At 58.7% G+C, this 18,859-nt stretch overlaps 4 protein-coding genes and 1 long non-coding RNA gene across 6 annotated transcripts in view; 3 read left to right on the forward strand and 2 right to left on the reverse strand.

Annotated features, from left to right (window-relative positions):
• The window catches only part of FSD1 (fibronectin type III and SPRY domain containing 1), a 293,078-nt gene extending 283,420 nt beyond the window's left edge, over positions 1 to 9,658 (reverse strand). Inside the window, exon 1 of the mRNA XM_050771035.1 lies at positions 9,640 to 9,658. The gene's annotated coding sequence lies outside the window, so the exon portion shown is untranslated. The remainder of the gene's footprint in view (positions 1 to 9,639) is intronic.
• EEF2 (eukaryotic translation elongation factor 2) overlaps positions 1 to 18,859 on the forward strand; it is a 97,359-nt gene that overhangs the window by 19,481 nt on the left and 59,019 nt on the right. The gene's annotated exons all lie outside the window — the stretch shown is intronic.
• LOC126942871 (uncharacterized) overlaps positions 1 to 18,859 on the forward strand; it is a 224,222-nt gene that overhangs the window by 18,148 nt on the left and 187,215 nt on the right. The gene's annotated exons all lie outside the window — the stretch shown is intronic.
• The window catches only part of DAPK3 (death associated protein kinase 3), a 98,120-nt gene continuing 81,481 nt past the window's right edge, over positions 2,221 to 18,859 (forward strand). Inside the window, exon 1 of the mRNA XM_050770408.1 lies at positions 2,221 to 2,382. The gene's annotated coding sequence lies outside the window, so the exon portion shown is untranslated. The remainder of the gene's footprint in view (positions 2,383 to 18,859) is intronic.
• The window catches only part of PIAS4 (protein inhibitor of activated STAT 4), a 175,026-nt gene continuing 163,756 nt past the window's right edge, over positions 7,590 to 18,859 (reverse strand). For both annotated transcript variants that reach the window (XM_050770451.1, XM_050770452.1), the window contains 8 exons: positions 18,752 to 18,793; positions 18,281 to 18,371; positions 18,034 to 18,162; positions 17,846 to 17,951; positions 13,685 to 13,758; positions 13,283 to 13,443; positions 9,464 to 9,594; positions 7,590 to 9,353 (listed from right to left, as the gene is read on the reverse strand). In XM_050770451.1, the coding sequence (XP_050626408.1) occupies positions 9,094 to 9,353; positions 9,464 to 9,594; positions 13,283 to 13,443; positions 13,685 to 13,758; positions 17,846 to 17,951; positions 18,034 to 18,162; positions 18,281 to 18,371; positions 18,752 to 18,793 (994 nt within the window). In that variant the 3' untranslated portion in view covers positions 7,590 to 9,093. The remainder of the gene's footprint in view (positions 9,354 to 9,463; positions 9,595 to 13,282; positions 13,444 to 13,684; positions 13,759 to 17,845; positions 17,952 to 18,033; positions 18,163 to 18,280; positions 18,372 to 18,751; positions 18,794 to 18,859) is intronic.

Below are 18,859 nucleotides of genomic sequence, written 5' to 3' on the forward strand. Positions count from 1 at the left end.
TAATTCTTAATTTAAAAACATGTTTACAAGTTACAACCAACTTCTATGAAAAGTTGAAAAGACAAAAAAAAAAAAAAAAAAAAAAGCGAGCGAGAGAGAGAGAGCGAGAGAGAGAGCGAGAGCAGAAGAAATTCCTAAAAGTCGATTTATTTTTGTACAAAATAATAAAAAAAAAAACCCACCACAAACGTAGAATCCACTTCTGTTCCCCAAAAAGCGAGAAGGGGGGTTCAGGAGGAAGCCATCGCAGGGGACCTGGGAGACGCCCCGAGGTGTTTGTGCTTCACCCCCGGACGTCAGCCTTGAAGGCAGGACTGTGGGGTGTTTGTGCTGTTTCCCCCGCTCCCCCTTTCTGTCCCCTTTTTTGGTTCTGACGTGAAGAGGTGTTAGTGCCCGCTAGACCTACAAAGGGCCGTCTGTCCACGGGGTCTCCTTCCTCCTCCCTAGCTCAGGGATGGGCCTTCCAGCCGGAGCACCCCGATCCCCAACCGGCACCCCCCAATCCTCCAACACGCCTATCCTCCCACATGGCCACCAAGGAGCTGGACCTTGGATGCGCCTGCCCTGTAGAGGTGGGTGACAGGGGCCCCCCACCTCCAGGGCCTTAGAACCACCGCCCCCCTCCCCACCCCAGGCACCCCTCTTTTTACTCAAAGGCACTGACTGTAATCCAGGGGGGCTGGGACCTGCCTCCCCCCAACCTCTGGCTCCTACAAGGCCCGGTGTTGACCGAGCCACAGGCCACGGACAGGGGCCGGGGTTGGGGAGACGATGTCGCCAGATGCCAGGATGCCCTCACCCCTTTTGCATATGCAATGCCTAGCATGGGACCCTGAAAATAGACGCTCTACTGCACTGAGACTTCTTGTCAATGCCCGACCAAGGGGGGTGTCTCCCTGCCCCCGACCTCCCCATACCCCTTCTCTGTGACACACACATCTTCTCGTCTCTTTTTCTTTCATTTTTAAAGGGAAGCTTTTTAAGAAGGCAATTTTCATGTTGTTTCTACAGGATGGTTTTGGTTCCCTTCCCACCCCCCCTTAAGCCTGTCAGCCCCCTCCAAATGTCTCAGGATCCCCCCTCTCCCCTGGGGCTGGGTGACAGCACCCCGGCTGCGTTCACACCCCAGTGTCACAGGGCGAGCTGTTCTGGAGAGAAAACCATCTGTCGTGGCTGAGCAGGGAGCTTGAACACCCAGGCCAGGGACACCCCTCCCCAGCTCCCAGAGAGGCCCCTGAGCGGGGATCCCTCTTTCCACGTTCCCTATCCATGCACCCCCTCGCAATAAAACCAACTCTAAAATCACAGCTGTCGTCCTGGCCAGTGGGGGCGACCGGACTTGGGGGGTCTGGGACTTCCGTAGGAACAAGGGCTGCGGCCCACCGCGACACTTACACAGACCTCGGGGATTGCACTAAACCCTCGTTCCTAGCTCCGCACTCAGCTTCGCCTGTCCTGCCCGCCCACTTTGCCTTAACTGCCCGCCCGTCCTGGGGGCCACAGCCTCTGCATGGGCCCAGAGCCGGGACCCCCCAGCCCAGCCCCGCCCCGCCCTCCCCAGACTCCGCGCAATCACATACTGTATATAGACGTGAATCGATTTTATTTTTATTCTTTAAATTAAGGTCGTGATAAAGTGTTGCCAAAGATACCTGCTGAATTCTCGCGTTTCAGGAAACAAACAAACAAAAAATAATGAAATATTTGAGGAGGGTCGTGTTGACTCCATAAGAAAGGACACAGCTAAAAGCTTTTTTGTTTGGTTGTTTGGGGTTTTTTTGTGTTTTCTTTTTTTGGGGTGTTTTTTTTTTTTTTAACTGCCTGGTACAAAAAAAAAAAAAAAAAAGAAAAAAAAGAAAAACAATGCGAAATTGTTATTTCCATTCTCATGGTGAAGTTGCGTGGACGTGTGTGTGCGTGTGTGCAAGAGAGCGGGAGTGAGGTCCAGGCTGGGGGCGGGGCTTCAGGTGGGGGCGCCCGGGGGGCCGGGGAGGTGGCCAGGCCGGAGCCCCCGTCTGCAGCGGCCCCCAGCCTGCCGGGCCCAGGAGAGAGAGAGAAGCACCTCTGCTACTAGCTGTTGCTGCTACCTGCCTCTGCCCCACGACGCCCCCCTGCCTTTTGAGATTAAGGAAACAAACAAACAAAAAAAAAAACAAAAAAAAAAGGCAAAAAAGTTTTTAAAAAGGAAAAAAAAAAATTATAAACCAGTGAATGTAAAATGCCAGAGCAGGCCCAGCCTGGCACGGGTGTGGGCCTGCAGCCAGCCAGACTCGAGCGGGCGATACCAAAGTCCGCCCCCACGGGGTGGTCCGCTCAGGAGACCCCCCACCATTGTGGCTGTGGAGTCCTGTCACTGTCTTTTTGCTTCCTTCCAAGGGGGGGTCCCCCAGCCTCTTCCAAGGTCTTCCCCTGGAAGTGGGCGGCAGCGGGGAAGGTGGGGGACGGGGTCCTTTGCACAATTCAGTCCCCGGGGCCGTGGCAGGAGCGGTCATCTCACAGGCGGTGACACTGAGGCAGGGGCCTCAGGGTGCCCCCTCCCTGGACGGGGACAGTCCAGGCAGCCAGAGTGGTTGGAGGCGAGACAGAGAGAATGAAAGGAAAAACAGAAGAAAAAAAATATTAAAAATCAACAAAAAAAAGCAAAAATCCTATTTTTTGAGAAAGAAAGATATTTATATTTGCAGTTTTATTTTAAAAAGTTATTTAAGTTGAAGTAGCCTTCCCGGAGGTGGGGGGGTGGGTGGCTGGCGCAGGACGGGTCAGGGGCCTGGAGGCTGGGGGGTGCCCCAGGAGCTACAACCTCAGAGTTAAGACTAGCTCGCATTAAATACATAGATTTACAATGGGGGGGGTGGGGGGACTGGGGCCAGGAGGTGGAGGGGGCTGGGGAGACCCCCATTCCTCGCCGGGGCTGCCTGGAGGCTGTGGACGAGGGTCTGATGCCCAGGTCCCGCCCCCCACCCCACCCCAGGCCCAGAATCGAGGTGCCTTGGACTTTGGAGGGGCCAGGCCTGGTTGAATGGGGGGCGGGGCAGCGCCCTCAGGGTACAAAGCACAGATAGACATTCCAGAGACTGTATTTGAGAGTCTTTATAAAGTGTGGGAGATTTAAAACAAAACAACAAAAAAAACTGATAAAAATGCACTTTTTGGGAGTGGGGAGGGAGAAGCTTTAAAAGTAATAAAAAAACACAAAAACACAAAAGATGAAAAAACAAAAAAATTCATTTTTCTTGTACATAAAAAAAAAAACCACTAAACGCAGCCTGTTACGACCGCTGCCGCCTCAGTCGCCTCATTTGATGTTCTCTGTGTTTTGTTCGGGGGAGGCTGGGGAGCGGGCAGGGGGGGCTTGGGGGGGTCCCCTTTTCCCCTTTTGGCCCTGAAGAGACTGGGTGGGTTGAGCGCCTCGTCCACACCACACCTTCGGGCCCAGGGTGACTGGATCCTGGGTCTCAAGGAGAGAAGCTCCAGGTCCCCGACCCTTCCTGCTCTTCCTATCCGGCCTCAGAAGCCAGGCCCGTCTCTCTGGGGTCCATCTGTTGCATGGCGGGGAGGCCGGGTGTGGACAGTGACCCAGAGCACCGGAGTGGGGGGTGAGTGTCCGAGGAGTGCCCAGGCCCAGAGGCCCCTCTTGCGAGAAAGGTGACCCACAGCCCCTGGTGTGGGCAGGCAGCTGGCACAGGATAAGGCCAGAGGGGCAGCAGGGAGAACCGGCCGGGCGGGTTGTCAGCAGAATCCAGGGCTGGGCCCTGGGCACCACTGACTCCAGGCTTCCCCGAGGCCCCAGGCGGGGTAGCCTCACCTGGGGGCCACCTGACTCTGCTAGAAGACCCCAGGGTGCTGCCCCATGCCAGGCCCCAGGGCCAGGAGCCAGGATCTGGAGCTGGAAGCCTCAGCTAGCTGCAGCCCTTACCTCTGGGTAGGGTCTTTGAGGGAGAGCCTCCTCCTACCTCCTGTCCTCCAACCAGACTCGGCCCATGTCCAAGGAATCTGTCCAGGCCAGTAAGGGTGGGGATGGGGCCAGCCCCAAGGGATGGATGAGGCACTCATGGAAGCAGATGGTACAGTCAGGCACCGGTGGCCGCACTGAGCCGGGCACTGGGTCCACTCAGACCCCCAGCTCCTCCTCTGTGGATTGAGCTCTTCCTAGTAGCCACAGGAAGTCGACAAAGCCTGGCCCAGCCCTTGCCAGGAAACACTACAGAGGCCACAGCATGAAGCCTGAGGGCCTCCGGGTCCTTGTGTGGACCCCATGGCAAAGCCCCATACCTGTGCGAGGCCACCCGTGAACCTGCTGCAGCCAGGATTTGTGCCCAAGTCCCCAACACGGGCTGGGGCAGGGTGGGGGGTCAGTGGTTCTACAGCCATGTCCTGAGCCCCCTGTGCCCTGGACCCTCAGGGCACACTGAGGCCTCTGCTCAGAGGTCCCACAGCGTCGGGAAGCTGAAGGAGCCGCAGCCTCAGGACCATAAGCCAGGGTTAGGTGCTTCCTTAACCTCTGTGCTTCAGGGATGACCAGGCGTGGTGGCTCATGCCTGTAATCCCAGCACTTTGGGAGGCTGAGGAGGGAGGATCGCTGGAGCCCAGGAGTTCGAAACCAGCCAGAAAAACAAGGTGAAACCACGTCTATGCAAAAAATACAAAAATTAGCTGGGTGTGGTGGTGCACACCTGTGGTCCCAGCTACTCTGGAGGCTGAGGCGGAAGTATTGCTTGAGCCCAGGAGGTTGAGGCTGCAGTGAGCTATGACGGCACTGCTGCACTCTAGCCTGGGCGACAGAGTGAGACCCTTTCTCAAAAATAAAAATAAGTGTAATTCACACACCACATAAATTCTCTTCAAAGCCGGGTGTGGCGGCTCATGCTTGTAATCCCAGCATTTTGGGAGGCCAAGGCAGATGGATCACGAGGTCAGGAGATTGAGACCATCCTGGCCAACATGGTGAAACACCATCTCTAGTAAAAATACAAAAATTAGCCAGGCGTGGTGGCACATGCCTGTAGTCTCAGGAAGCTGTGGCAGGAGAATCACTTGAACCTGGGAGGTGAAGGTTGCAGTGAGCCGAGATGGTGCCGTTGCACTCCAGCCTGGGCGACAGAGCAAGACTCCGTGTCAAAAAAAAAAAAAAAAAAAAGGCTGGGCACAGTGGCTTACACCTGTAATCCCAACACTTTGGGAGGCCAAGGTGAGCAGATCACGAGGTCAGGAGATTGAGACCATCCTGGCTAACACAGTGAAACCCTGTCTCTACTAAAAGTACAAAAAATTGGCCGGGCGCGGTGGCTCAAGCCTGTAATCCTAGCACTTTGGGAGGCTGAGACAGGCGGATCACGAGGTCAGGAGATCGAGACCCTCCTGGCTAACGTGGTGAAACCCTGTCTCTACTAAAAAAAAATACAAAAAACTAGCCGTGCGAGGTGGCGAGCACCTGTAGTCTCAGCTACTCGGGAGGCTGAGGCAGGAGAATGGCGTAAACCCGGGAGGCGGAGCTTGCAGTGAGCTGAGATCCGGCCACTGCACTCCAGCCTGGGCGACAGAGGGAGACTCCGTCTCAAAAAAAAAAAAAGAAAAGTACAAAAACTTAGGCTGGGTGCAGTGGCTCACGCCTGTAATCCCAACACTTTGGGAGGCGGAGGTGGGTGGATCACGAGGTCGGGAGATTGAGACCATCCTGGCTAACATTGTGAAACCCTGTCTCTACTAAAAATATGAAAAATTAGCCGGGCATGGTGACGGGTGCCTGTAATCCCAGCTACTAGGGAGGCTGAGGCAGGAGAATGGCGTGAACCCGGGAGGCGGAGCTTGCAGTGAGCCGAGATTCCGCCGCTGCACTCCAGCCTGGGAGACAGAGTGAGACTCTGTCTCAAAAAAAAAAAAAAAATTTCCTTCAAAAAATTATGCACCCATCACCACTAATTCCAGAACATTCTATCCAGCCCAAAGGATGCCCCATATCCATTTGTGATCACTCTCCATCCCCTTCTCTACCTTCTAGCACCCGTGAATCCCCTTCCTGTCTCTGTGGGTTGGCCTGTCCTGGACATTTCATAGAAACGGGACCACATGCCACGTGGCCTTTGGTGTCTCTCACTAAGCTTACCTGGCATCCTCAGGGTTCGTCTGTGCTGGGGCCTGTGTCAGAGCCTCGCTCCTTTCCATGGCTGTCATACCGCGGTGTGGATGGCCACGCTGCGCTGATTCACTCCCTGGTTGGACAAGGGTCGTGGCCACATTTGGCTGCTGTGCATATCCATGAACACATTTCAATGTGGACGGATGTGTTCACTTACCTCGGGGCCATGTCTGGGCTGGCGTTGCAGGTCCCACGCTAACTCCACGTTTAGCCTTTTGAACAAATGTCCAGCTGTTTCCAAGGGGCTGCACTGCGTTGTCCTCCCCAGCTGTGTGGACTGCAGCTTCCCTGACCCTTGCTGCTGTCCTGGTGAGGGTGACAGGTATCTCACACCCCTAACATCTCATGTGCTCCATGGTTGTCTTTTTTTTTATTTTTTGAGATGGAGTCTCGCTCTGTCACCCAGGCTAGAGTGCAGTGGTGTGATCTTCTCTCACGGCAAGCTCCACCTCCTGGGTTCAAGCAACTCTCTTGCCTCAGTCTCCCCAGTAGGTGAAACTACAGGGGCCCACCACCACGCCCAGCTTTTTGTACTTTTTTTTTTTTGAGACGGAGTCTCGCTCTGTCGCCCAGGCTGGAGTGCAGTGGCCGGATCACAGCTCACTGCAAGCTCCGCCTCCCGGGTTCACGCCATTCTCCTGCCTCAGCCTCCCGAGTAGCTGGGACTACAGGCGTACGCCACATCGCCCGGCTAATTTTTTGTATTTTTTAGTAGAGACGGGGTTTCACCGTGTTAGCCAGGATGGTCTCGATCTCCTGACCTCGTGATCCGCCCGTCTCGGCCTCCCAAAGTGCTGGGATTACAGGCTTGAGCCACCGCGCCCGGCCACTTTTTGTATTTTTTTTTTTACTAGAGATGGGGTTTCACTGTGTTAGCCAGGATGGTCTCGATCTCCTGACCTCAGGTGATCCGCCCGCCCTGGCCTCCCAAGGTGCTGGGATTACAGGCATGAGCCACTGCGCCTGGCCTTTTTTTTTTCTCTGACAAAAGCAAAACGTTTGTGTATCTTCTTGGCCACCCAGAGAGCCATGGACAATCCTGGGACCTGAACTACGTGTATGGCCCAAGCCCCTTCACCCAGTCTCCCAGCTTCGTGGACACCGGGCCCAGGCAGTACAGTACACAGTAAAACTGGCCTGATTCAGGTCGGGCATGGTAGCTCATGCCTGTAATCCTAGGACTTCGGGAGGCTGAGGAAGGAGGATCACTTGAGGCCCAGAGTTCAAGACCAGCCTGGGCAACATAGCGAGACACCCCCATGTCTATTAAAAATAAATAAATAATAAAAATCTGCCTCATTTGACCACGAGCAGCACCTTTTGAATTCTGAAACTCAGCAATAACCATGACAGAGAGATGTGGGTGGGGCTGTTTCTGTCCTTCCCACAACCCCACCCCCCACTACAGGGTACACACTGAGAGACACAGGGCACACAAAAGCGGACGCCTGGGTGGCTTCACCTCGACCTTTTTTATTTGCATTTTTTAAAAACAATTAAATTAGAATACAAATATTAGAAAACAGCGGCCTTCAGCTGCCCGTGCGGGCGGGAGGGGCCGAGCTGCGCAGCGGGCTGCGGGCTCTGCAGCGAGACTGAACTGCCCTCGGCCAGATGCACGTCCCTTTCTTTAGACCTGAAATGATATTGCTTCCTGACTAGGAGTTCTGTTTATACAAAGGAAAATTCTGGGCTGGGGAGGATAAAAGCAAAACAGACCGCAGGCAGCAGGTCTGGAGAACCAGGTAAGGTCGGTGCCCTGCCTGTGCCCCGGTCTCCTGGGGGGCGAGGGGGGTGCCCAGCTGCGGGATCCTGGAGGCAGAGCCCCGGAAGCGCCCCCAGTTGTTGGACCCTGAGGCCAAGGGCATGGGTGGGGCCTGCGAGGGGCCGGGAACCCCTGGGGACAGGAGGGAGGCCCCTGGTCTGGTCCTGCTGGAAAAGCAAGGCTCCCCGGGGACAGGGTGCCAGCCTCGTACCCGTCGGAAAACCAAGAGCAAAAAGGAGAGGAATCAACCCAAACAAGAGCTGGGGTGGCCGGAGTCCCTGCTGCCCCTTGGGAAGCGACCACCCCTCCGTGCCCCAAGGACTGGGGTATGGTGGCGGCAGCGGCGGCGGCAGCTGTGGACATCTGTGGACATCTGTGCTGTTCCGTAGGGAAGTTAACCTGAATTGGAGTTACCGAGGTAGCTGGCTAGAAAACTGAGACCCCCCCACGCCACACGGTGCCGCACCCTGGGCCCCCGCCTTCCCCGGGGGTTCCTGGCCACACGCCGGGTCTTCAAAATACCAAATTATTGCACTTTCAAAAAATACAACACATCTGTGGCTAAACCCTCCCCAGCCGCCCACCGTCCCCCAATCCTGCCCGCCCATCCCCCCGCCCCACTGCCCCTCCCAGCCCCAACCCACTCCATGGCTTCTTGGCTACAACGCTCGTTGCTCGGTGCATGAGGGTCTCTGGGTGAGGATGTGTTTGCAGAGAAAAAGCAAAGGAAGAGACAAACATCAAAGTGGTCGCCAGAGAGGGGCTGTGCCCCGCCGCCCGCCGCCCGGGGCCCTGCGCACCGGCTGGAATGGTCGTGGGAAGAGGGTGGCGGGCAGCTGGGCATCCGGAGGGGAGGGCGCGGGGCAGCGTCCTGGTCCCTCCCGCCCACTACCCCTTCCCGGCTCGGACTCCAGCCGGGGAGGCGGCTGTGTGGGTGGCCGGCCTTGTTTTGAAGAGTTTGACTTTTTTGTTTCATTTTTCTTTTTTGTATCTTTTTTTGTCATTTTACTTTTTTTTTAATCCCCCATAGGAGAGTCCAGAGGTACAGGTGCCAGGAGCCAGGCAAAGGGGTGGAAAAACAAAAGGAACGACAAGAAAAAGAACAAGAAAGGTCACTCCTCCCTCTGTGCCTGAGGCTGGCCCGCGCCCCTCTGCGTGGTGAGCACCAGGAAAGTCGAGTGTGCGGCCGGGGTCAGCAGGCCGGCACCAGGCCCTTCTGGAAGGGGCAGCGGCGCTTGGGCCGGGGGCCCTCTTCGTCGTCCTCCTCCTCCTCCTCTTCCTCTTCCTCCTCATCCTCTGAGGACGATGAGCTGTCCAGCGTGAGGTCCACCACGTCGGCGCCCGGCTTTCCATTCTCCACGCCGCTCACCGGGCCGCCGCCACCCGTGCTGCCCAGGGCACCGCTCCCGTTGACGCTGGGGGCAGGCAGGAGCCCATTGGCATCCGAGGGGCCTGCGGGTGACAGCGACAGGGTGCAGGTACTTAGGATGCAACCACTGATAAATGGGGAAACAGGCGGCCCTGGCTGGGGACTGCGCGGTTGGTGGTGGCGAGGCACTCACCCAGCACGAGGATGGCGCCCTGCGGGCTGCAGCTGCGCTCCTTTTCGGCGCGGATTGGGCACCACGAACCGTCCACCAGGTACTCGATCTCGTCGGCGTCCTCACACTCGCTCAGGATCTTCGAGAGGAGCCTGGGGCGAGGCGGACAGCTGACGATGCGGCTGGGGGTGCCCCGCCCCCCCAACTCCCCAGCCCTCCATTCCTCCTGGATGCCGCCAGGCACTTCCCACTGCTCTCTGCAAGAGCAGCTTCACGCCCTGACTACAGGGTCCAGGGGCCCTGAATTCCCTCCCCTGGCCTCAGGCTCCTGCAGCTGCTGATCCCCGGCAGGTCATGCGCACGGCACCGCCAGGGGTGGTGGGGCAAGGATGCACAAAACCAGTGGCCCCCAACCACCCACAAGAGCAGGGGATGTAGGGGATGTGGGGGCTGCAGGGGTCCGGCCCTCCCTGCCCCTCTGGGCACCTCCAGGTGTGCATGCATGTTTGTGTGGGGATGTGAGTGTATCTGTGCATGTGTGCACACGTGTGCATGGATGCATGTGTACAAGCACGCACGTGAGTGTATGTGTGCATCCATGTGTGGATGCATGTGGGCATACGTGAATGTGGACTGTATGGATGTGTGTATGTGTGACGGTGTGGACTGTATGGATGTGTGACAGTGTGGACTGTATGGATGTGTAATAGTGTAGACTATATAGATTGTGTGTGTGACTGTACTGTAGACTGTGTGTGACGGTGTGGTATCGATTGTGTGTGTGTCACTGTGGTCTGTATCAATTTGTGTGACGGTGTGGTATCAATTGTGTGTGTGACAGTGTGGACTGTATCGACTGTGTGTGTCAGTGTGGACTGTATGAATGTATGTGTGATGGTGTGGACCGTATAGGTGTGTGTGTGATGGTGTGGACTGTATGGATGTGTTTGTATGTGTGACAGTGTGGACTGTATGGATGGGTGTGTATGTGATGGTGTGGAATGTATGGATGTATTTGTGTGTATGTGTGACTGTGTGGACTGTATGGGTGTGTATATGGTGTGGACTGTACGGATGTGTGTGTATATGATGGTGTGGACTGTATGGATGTATGTGTGACGGTGTGGACTGTATAGGTGTGTGCATGTGTGATGTGGACCGTATGGATTGTGTATGTGTGATGGTGTGGACTGTATAGGTTTATGTGTGATGGTGTGGACCGTATGGATGTGTGGGTGTGTTCGCATGAGGGTGTGGACTATGGATGTGTGGGGGTGTGTGTGACGGTGTGGACTGTAGGGATGTGGGTGTGGGTTACGGTGTGGACTGTATGGGTGTGGGGGTGTGTGAGACGGTGTGGACCACATCCATGTGTGGGCATGCGGGTGTGCGCCCACATCTGCTTTCATACTGCACTGTGTACCCCCCAGATCAGGAAACGGCCTGCAGTGAAGGCTGCTCAAAGCCCCTGCAGAGGCTGTGAGGGCAGCACTGGAAGCAGAGCCAGGGCTCCCCATGCCCACCCCAGCCACAGCCTCTCCAGAGCGTCCCCGCTGTGTACGGCCTTCTTCCTTGGAGGTCCCGCCAGTCCCATTTCACAAACGCAGAAACAGAGGCTCAGGAAGGGGATGAGTTCCCTGAGGCCACAGGGCCAACTGGAGGCAGGCACTGGTTCTGCTCCCCGACCCCGTCCTGGCCAAAGGGCCTCGGTCTCCCCACCCGCAGGATGGGAAGGGCGCAGTGGCCGGGGGGCGTCTGGGGAGAGGCCCCATGCCTCATGATGGGTCCATGCAGGGCCCAGGCTGGCCTGTTACTGTCAAGGCTACAGCTGCTCCCAGGCGTCTGCAGTGGTGTCGTTCTCATCACACAGGACAGCCCTCGTCCCGCTCTGGGCGACATTTTCTTTTTTTTTTTTTTTTTTTGAGACGGAGTCTCGCTCTGTCCCCCAGGCTGGAGTGCAGTGGCCGGATCTCGGCTCACTGCAAGCTCCGCCTCCCGGGTTCACGCCATTCTCCTGCCTCAGCCTCCCGAGGAGCTGGGGCTACAGACGCCCACCACCGCGCCGGCTAATTTTTTGTATTTTTAGTGGAGACGGGATTTCACTGTGGTCTCGATCTCCTGACCTCGTGATCCACCCGCCTCGGCCTCCCAAAGCGCTGGGATTACAGGCGTGAGCCACCATACCCAGCCTTCTGGGCGACACTTTCTGAGGCTGATGGGACTCCTCTCACCCAGGCCAGTCCCCCGCCCGCCCCACCGAGGTCTCTCTGAGGCAATGCTCAGAGCCCCCTGTGCCGGGGGGCCACCCCAGGCGTAGCACAGCTCTGCCTGCTCACTGCCCTGTTTGCAAAACTCCTTCTCACCCTCCAAAGTCCCACCCCACAGCTTCTCTTCCTCCTCTCCAAGACAGACACAGCAGTTTATGTCTGGCTCTGCTCCTCTATCCGCTCCCCCCGCCAAGAACAAGGCTCCCTGTAGGCAGGGTCTGGAACAGGACTCTTTTGGGGACCCTGGGGTCACCCACTCAGAGCCAGGGAAAGAGACGACAGGGCTCATGGAACAAAGTATGAATCAAGGACCTCTCCTCCGGGAAGCCTCCCTGGCTACACTGAGTCCCGTGGGCTGCTGAGGCCAAGGCCTGTGTGGGATACAGCTGTCTGCCCCAGCCCTGGTGGCCCTGGAGCTGTGAGAGCTGTAAGAGCTGCCGCCACCCCAAGCCCAAGCCCCACTCCGGGCCTGTGGGGGAAGGCGGGTACCCGGCTGCACAGCTGTCAAGCTGGGAACAGAGCAGCCATTCAGGCAGTCCACGTGCCCGGCCCCAGGGTCTCCTCTCTCTACCCGAAGCTGGGATGCAAGGGGGTGGCCACCCAGCCCTCCACAGAGGGGACCCAGACTCAGGCCAAGTTCAAGTCCCAGTCTGGCCCCCTGTGAGCCGAGGGGGGCTCCGGCTGCTGGCTGCCTCCTCTGAGCCTGTTTCCTCGTCTGTAAAATGGGGAAGCTCACAGGTCTGCCTCCCAGGATGGGGACAACTGCACAAACCGGAGGTCTACTTAGGGACCAAATCTATGACCCCAGAGGCAGGCCAGCCCTGCCTTCACCCGCACGGTCCACTGAGGCCGTGCACCCGAGGGCTGGGGGCCCAGCTCACCCCCCCAGGCAGGGCCTGCTCCCGCCTGTGAGGGCACCAGCTCGTGCCGCTGTGGCCTCACGCCCTGCCAGAGGCTCTGGGGACGAGAGGTGGGCGTGGCCGGCGCCATGCAGGAGCCGCATCAGGTGCCACAGACAACAGGGCTCAGTTTCTGGAAACTTAAGCCCTGGGCAGAGCCTCCCTCCAGGGAGAAAGGTCTTGTCCTCCTGTCCCCTGGTGCCTGGGGAATGCCTGGCCACAGCTGTGCCACCCAGGAAGGGAAGGGTATGGCGTGGCCAGAGCACTCCAGGGGCACCACCTCCTTCGCCTCTCTGTGAGGAGCCACCCCCATTGCTGCGCGTCCTGGGGCGAACGCCGTGTGAAAGCAGAGTCCGGCTTGGTTTTTTGGGGCAAAAACCACACTCCTGGAGCTCAAGGTCACACCTGCCTGAGGTCATGTGGGAGCGGGGTGGACCTGAGCCCGCCTTCTGCAGCCTAAGCTACATGCCTATCGCCTGCACAGCAAAGGCTCTGAAAAGTTCCGCGAGGAAGAAACGGGCTCTTCTCACAGCCCGGGGCTTCCAAAGCTCCGGGACCGCGTGTCCCCACTGCTGTGTCTTGCTGGGGCAGCACGGGGTCTGCAGGAAGCAAGGTGCCACCGAGATCTCCACGGCCGCCCGGCTCCGGCCGCCCTCCCGGGGCCCCAGGCTCACCCATCGATGATGAGCTGGTCGTAGGGGGCTGGCTTGTCGCACACGGGGCACATCCAGGTGGGCTTCTTCTCATTCATCTGCAGGTAGAAGACGGCGTCGAAGCACTGCAGGTGGGCGCAGGTCTCTGCCCGGCAGGGCACAGAGAGCCGCATCTTCACCAGCTGCGGGGGAGGGGCTGCGTGAGCATGGCACCCGTCTGCTGTGCCCGCCCACCCGGCACCCCTCACCCCCAGCTCCATCCTGTGGCTTGTTCCAACGCTCATGCCTCAGGAACACGGGGGGACCAAGACCAGCCTTGCCCCCGCAGGCTCACGGTCCAGCCAAGATGCCCTGGGCCCAGGGCCACCAGGGAGGAAGTACAGCCGCAGGAGAGGCCCCAAGGAGGAGGCTGCCCCAACTCACCGGGCAGATGAGGGACACCCGCACACCAGTGGTGGCGATCTCGCTGTCGGGATCCAGGCGCAGCTTCTCCTTGACTGTGGGGAGGGAACGGAGGACGCCGTCAGAGAGGTGGGCACAGTGGGGCACAGGACTGGGATTCGGGTTCTCTCCAGCACCCATGACCACCTCCCAGAACGGATGCCCCCAAAACGAGCCTTGAGCCTCGCTGTGTGGCACAGGGCCACGAGGCACCAGAGGAAGTCAGGCGGCGACCACCATTAGATTTGACCACAACCTGGGCACACCACAGACCCAGCCGAAGCCCCCACACGCAGGTGGCCTATGTGGCCTCCCCTACCCCGCGTGGGCTGTGACCCACGGGACTTTTCTGGAAAGTTTCATGCAACACAGCCACCGACGGGGTCATTGCTGTGACTTAATTCCGTCACTGACGCACCATCCCCAAGGCCACAGTGGGGAATGAGGCAGGGATTCCTTTGGGAGATGGACCCGGGGGCCTCCTGGCTGTGAGCCAGGAAGCGGCCGCCGCCCAGCCCCGGACACCACGCCGAGGCAGCCCGCACACCCAGGAGTGTAGCCGCTTCTTTAAAGGAAAAGACGGTGCCCGCCAGCAAGCTGCACGGAACACGGGCAAACACGTGAAACTTGAAGGCTCGGGGCAGGCACCGCCCTCCCCTCCACAGGCAGCAGGCCCACAGCCAGAAGGAACTCACGCGGCGACCCCGGCTGCCTCCTGACACTTCTGGGATGCGGCTGAACTCCATCCTCAGCTAGCTCAGGACAGCCCCCAGCCCTGGGCCCTGCAGGGCAGACCACCCTGGCCCACAGTCCACGGGGCCTCTCCATCCACCACCCGGCCCTCAGCTGCCTAGTGGACCAGTTTTGCTTCCTCTAGGAAGCCACCTGCCCAACCGACTTGGGGTTCAGAGTGATGGTGCCAGCCTGTCTCCCCGCTTCCCCCAGCTGTCCTGACGTTTCTCTGTCTGGAAATGCTCCTACCACCCCTTGTCGGCCTGAAACACCACTTATCTCTGGCCGCTTGGAAGCCACTTCCTCCTTCCTGACCCCCACCCAGCCCCCCGGCCTGTGTGTGCAGCAGTGGGTTCTTCCTTCTCCCGTAGGGACGCAGTGGCAGCCACAAGCTGGCCAGCATGGTCTGGCCCCCTCGCAGGCTCCCAGCAGCTCTCCTGCTTGAGCCAAGGCTGCCCTAGTCGCTCACTCCTTGGCTGAGTTTCCACCCCTGGGACCCAGCTCTGGCTACCCGGTGCCCACGTGGACCCTCACGCCTGGCAAAGGGGCCCTGGGCAGCTAGGAGGGGATGCAGGTGCCCATCTGATTTTAAAGCAAGCTCTCCCTTCTCCATGTACAGAAAGACATGTGCAGCAGGAAGGGTTCAAGTGAGGCAAACGTGAGGACTTCCTAGGTGCAACGAGAAAAAAATCCAGTGACAAAGAGGCTAAGGCTGGGGCCAGCTGTGGGAAGCGGCAGGAGACCCCTTCAGAGAGGAAATCTGACCCTGCAGCCCCCAGCACTGCAGGGCTCTGGTCACTGAGGAGTTAAGGCCGGCCCCCACCCCATGGGCCTAGAAGAGGCCTGCCCGGCCCCAGCCTCCTCCCTCAAGTTGGCCATTGTCCCCAAAGGAAAGGAAGGTGGGGGGGGGGGTTGAAGAAAGGGCCCTTTGAGGGAAGAGGGAGGCAGGGCGGGGAAACCCAGGTCACAGAACCCTAACTTTGCCAATCTGTGCCTCAGTGTCCCCACTGGTCCCACGGGGACATCGCCAGGCCCTCCCTCCCTGAGCCTGGAGGAGGCTGGCCGGGGATGCGGGACTCTGCAGTGGGCACCCTCACTCCTGCACATCCTGCTCTGCAGAGGGGGTGCTGCCGGCTATCCTTCCTGACTTGGGGGACCGGAGTGTGCAGGAAGCTTCAACACGATGGGGCTCGCAGGCCCCTGGCAGTCCCACCACTGCTCCAGGCTTCTGGACACCCAGGCTAGTAGGTGCCCTTTGGTGGTCAGGAACAGGGGCCAGAGGCCCGGGCCTGGCTGTGCCAGGAGGGCAGTGCTCATGGGGAACTCTCAGGCCTGGGCACAGGAGCCCTGGGCAGCTAGGAAGGGCAGCTGGGAGACCCTCTGGCCCCCATTCTGCCAAGGGGCCGGGGTGGTGCCCAGATTCCACCTGAAAACAGTGAGCATTCTGGAAGGGGGCACGAGCTAACCCGGTTGGCCCAGAACCACCCTCTTCTCAGTCTGGCAGGTGGTCCCAGTCCTCGCCCACCTGCCCAACTCCCACTCCCAGCTCCAAAGGACTCCAGGTTAGGCCTAGCCTCTCCATAGAACAGGCCTGTGGAGCCCACTGAGGCCTGAGCCCCAAGCATGTGGGGTCCAGAGAGAGGCCCAGGTGCCCTCAAGATGGCTCAGATCTATTCTCCTGAAGACAGTGGCCACCAGAGAAAGCCAGTGACTTTCCAAGGCCACACAGCCACCAAGCAGGGCTAACTGTACGCTGGCTTTGTGCTGTGCGGCTGCATGGGGGGGACTCATTCACCTGCCCAGCTTGGCAGGCTTTTTTTTTTTTTTTTTTTGAGACGGAGTCTCACTCTCCCAGGCTGGAGTGCAGTGGCGCGATCTCGGCTCACTGTAAGCTCCGCCTCCTGGGTTCACGCCGTTCTCCTGCCTCAGCCTCCCGAGTAGCTGGGACTACAGGCACCGCCACCTCGCCCGGCTAGTTTTTTGTATTTTTAGTAGAGACGGGGTTTCACCGTGTTATCCAGGATGGTCTTGATCTCCTGACCTCGTGATCCGCCCGCCTCGGCCTCACAAAGTGCTGGGATTACAGGCGTGAGCCACTGCGCCTGGCCAGTAGGCTTTCTTTTAAAATTGCTCTACGTGTCACTTAAAAAATATTGTTTTCATTGTTACAAGTACAAAAGAGAACAGGTGCAAAAGAGGCCAAGACTGTCATCCCAGCACTCTGGGAGGTTGGGGCAGGTGCACCGCTTGAACCCAGGAGTTTAAGACCAGCCTGGGCAACACAGCAAGAACCTGTCTCTAGGAAACATTAAAAAATTAGTTGGGGCCGGGTGCGGAGGCTCACGCCTGTAATCCCAGCACTGTGGGACGCGGAGGTGGGCGGATCACGAGGTCAGGAGTTCGAGACTATCCTGGTTAACACAGTGAAACCCTGTCTTTACTAAAAATACAAAAATTTAGCTGAGTGCGGTGGCGGGTGCCTGTAGTCCCAGCTACTCGGGAGGCTGAGGCAGGAGAATTGCTTGAACCCAGGAAGCGGAGGTTGTAGTGAGCCAAGCTCATGCCATTGCACTCCAGCCTGGGTGACAGTGAGACTCTGTCTCACACACACAAAAAAAAAAATTAGTTGGGTGTGGTGGTAAACACATGCGGTCCCAAGCTACTCAGGAGGCTGAGGCAGGAGGATGGCTGGAGCCTGAGTCAAAGGCTGCAGTGAGCCACGAGCACACCATTGCACTGTAGCCTGGGCGATACAGTGAGACCCTCTTTTTTTCTTTTTTGAGGTGGAGTCTCGCTCTGCAGCCAAGGCTGGAGTCTAGCGGTGCAATCTCAGCTCACTGCAACCTCCACCTCCTAGAAACCCTGACTCTCTTAAAAAAAAAAAAAAAAAAAAAAAAAAGATAAAATGGGGCCTCACCACGTGAGGTCAGACCGCCACTGTTCACCTTCCTCCCATAGCAACTGCCTCCATGGCCATCGCTGTCCGTGCCCCGCCAGGCCCCGCAGCACCCTTGACCCCGCTGAGGCAACCAGAAGAGCCTGCTTAGAGTGCAGCTCCCTCTGGACTCCTCTCACCCCTCCCGGCCTCTGTGCTGCCCCGGAATGAGGAACAAGGCCCCAGCTCTTCTGCTGCTTGGACCCCTGTAGGCTGGGGCGCCTGGGGCCAGCAACACGGGGTGTGACCCCACAGGCTTCTGCACAGCAACTCCCACTGCCAAGTGCCCCCTCTGCCATCCGTATCCTCCACAGACCTCCTCAGCCACAGCGGGGAGGCCATGGACCCCTAGAGTGACAGGCAGCCCCTTACCCATCTCCTTCAGGTGCAGGCCCCCCCACCCTCGCCCAGTACAGGGAAGGTTTCCAGGGGGGACTTGGCCTGCCCCTCGGCCGAGGTGGCCCTGAGCTGCTCACCCAGTGCCTTGCACAGCTCCGGGTGCTTCACCCCAATGGTCTTCAGCCTCTGTAGCAGCTCTGACGAGGTCAACTGCCGAACCAGGTACAGGGCCACGGAGTAGCTCTGGGGACAGAGGGGCGGGGTCAGGGCTGGCAGGGCGGGGGCCGGGGCAGGGGGGCAGGGTGGGCACCGAGCATGCACTCACCTTGCCGTAGTTCCCCCAGGTGACGGTGATGCGGTTGGTGGCCGAGGACAGGTACATGAGGTGGGTGAGGTTGATGGGGCGGCACGGCCTCTTGGGTTCCACCCCAGGCTTATTGGAGGGGTAGTAGCCCTGCAAGCAGACAGACCGCTCAGCCTCGAGCCAAGAATGGCTGGAAAATCCAACGGCCCCCACCCTCCCTCCACGCCCCCCAAACCCGTGTAGCAGATGCGGGGCGGGCCGTGCTCACTGGGACTGAGCAGTAGCTGTGGTTGACCTTCACAGCGATGTTGGGCGGGTACTGGTCCTCCTGAGGGCAGCTGGTGTCTGAGTAACAGATTCTGCAACGACAACAGGGACCATGGGGCGGCAGGAGTGGGCGCACAGGAGGGGCTAGGCCGCTGTGGGGAACAATGGGGACCATGAGGCGCACAGGAGGGGCTGGGCCGCTGCAGGGGTACACAAGTGGGAGTCAAGTGGCGGTGATGGGGGCACTGGAGAAGGTGACATGGGGGGTATTGGGGCCCCCGGGTGTGGCCTGAGCAGGTGGTGGGATGGTGGCGTATCCCCAGACAGGGACAGATGGCAGGCTGGGGGGAGCTGGGCTCTGCTGTTGGCAGGGGAGACTGAGAAGAGCCTGGACCAGGACTGGGGGGCGGGGGGGAGGAGGGGCAGGTGGCCGGGGGTCCAGCCCTGGGGTCGTGGGCACACCTGGGCATACCTCAGGACGACCTGCACGGCTTTAACTCCGGGCTGCAGTTCTCTGTGGGTGTGGAGCAAACCAGAGAAAAGGAAAGGAGAGCGGAGTGAGGAAGGCGCAACCTCAGCC

Source organism: Macaca thibetana, chromosome 19 (genome assembly GCF_024542745.1).
Source record: "Macaca thibetana thibetana isolate TM-01 chromosome 19, ASM2454274v1, whole genome shotgun sequence".
In the NCBI taxonomy this organism is placed as follows: domain Eukaryota; kingdom Metazoa; phylum Chordata; class Mammalia; order Primates; family Cercopithecidae; genus Macaca; species Macaca thibetana.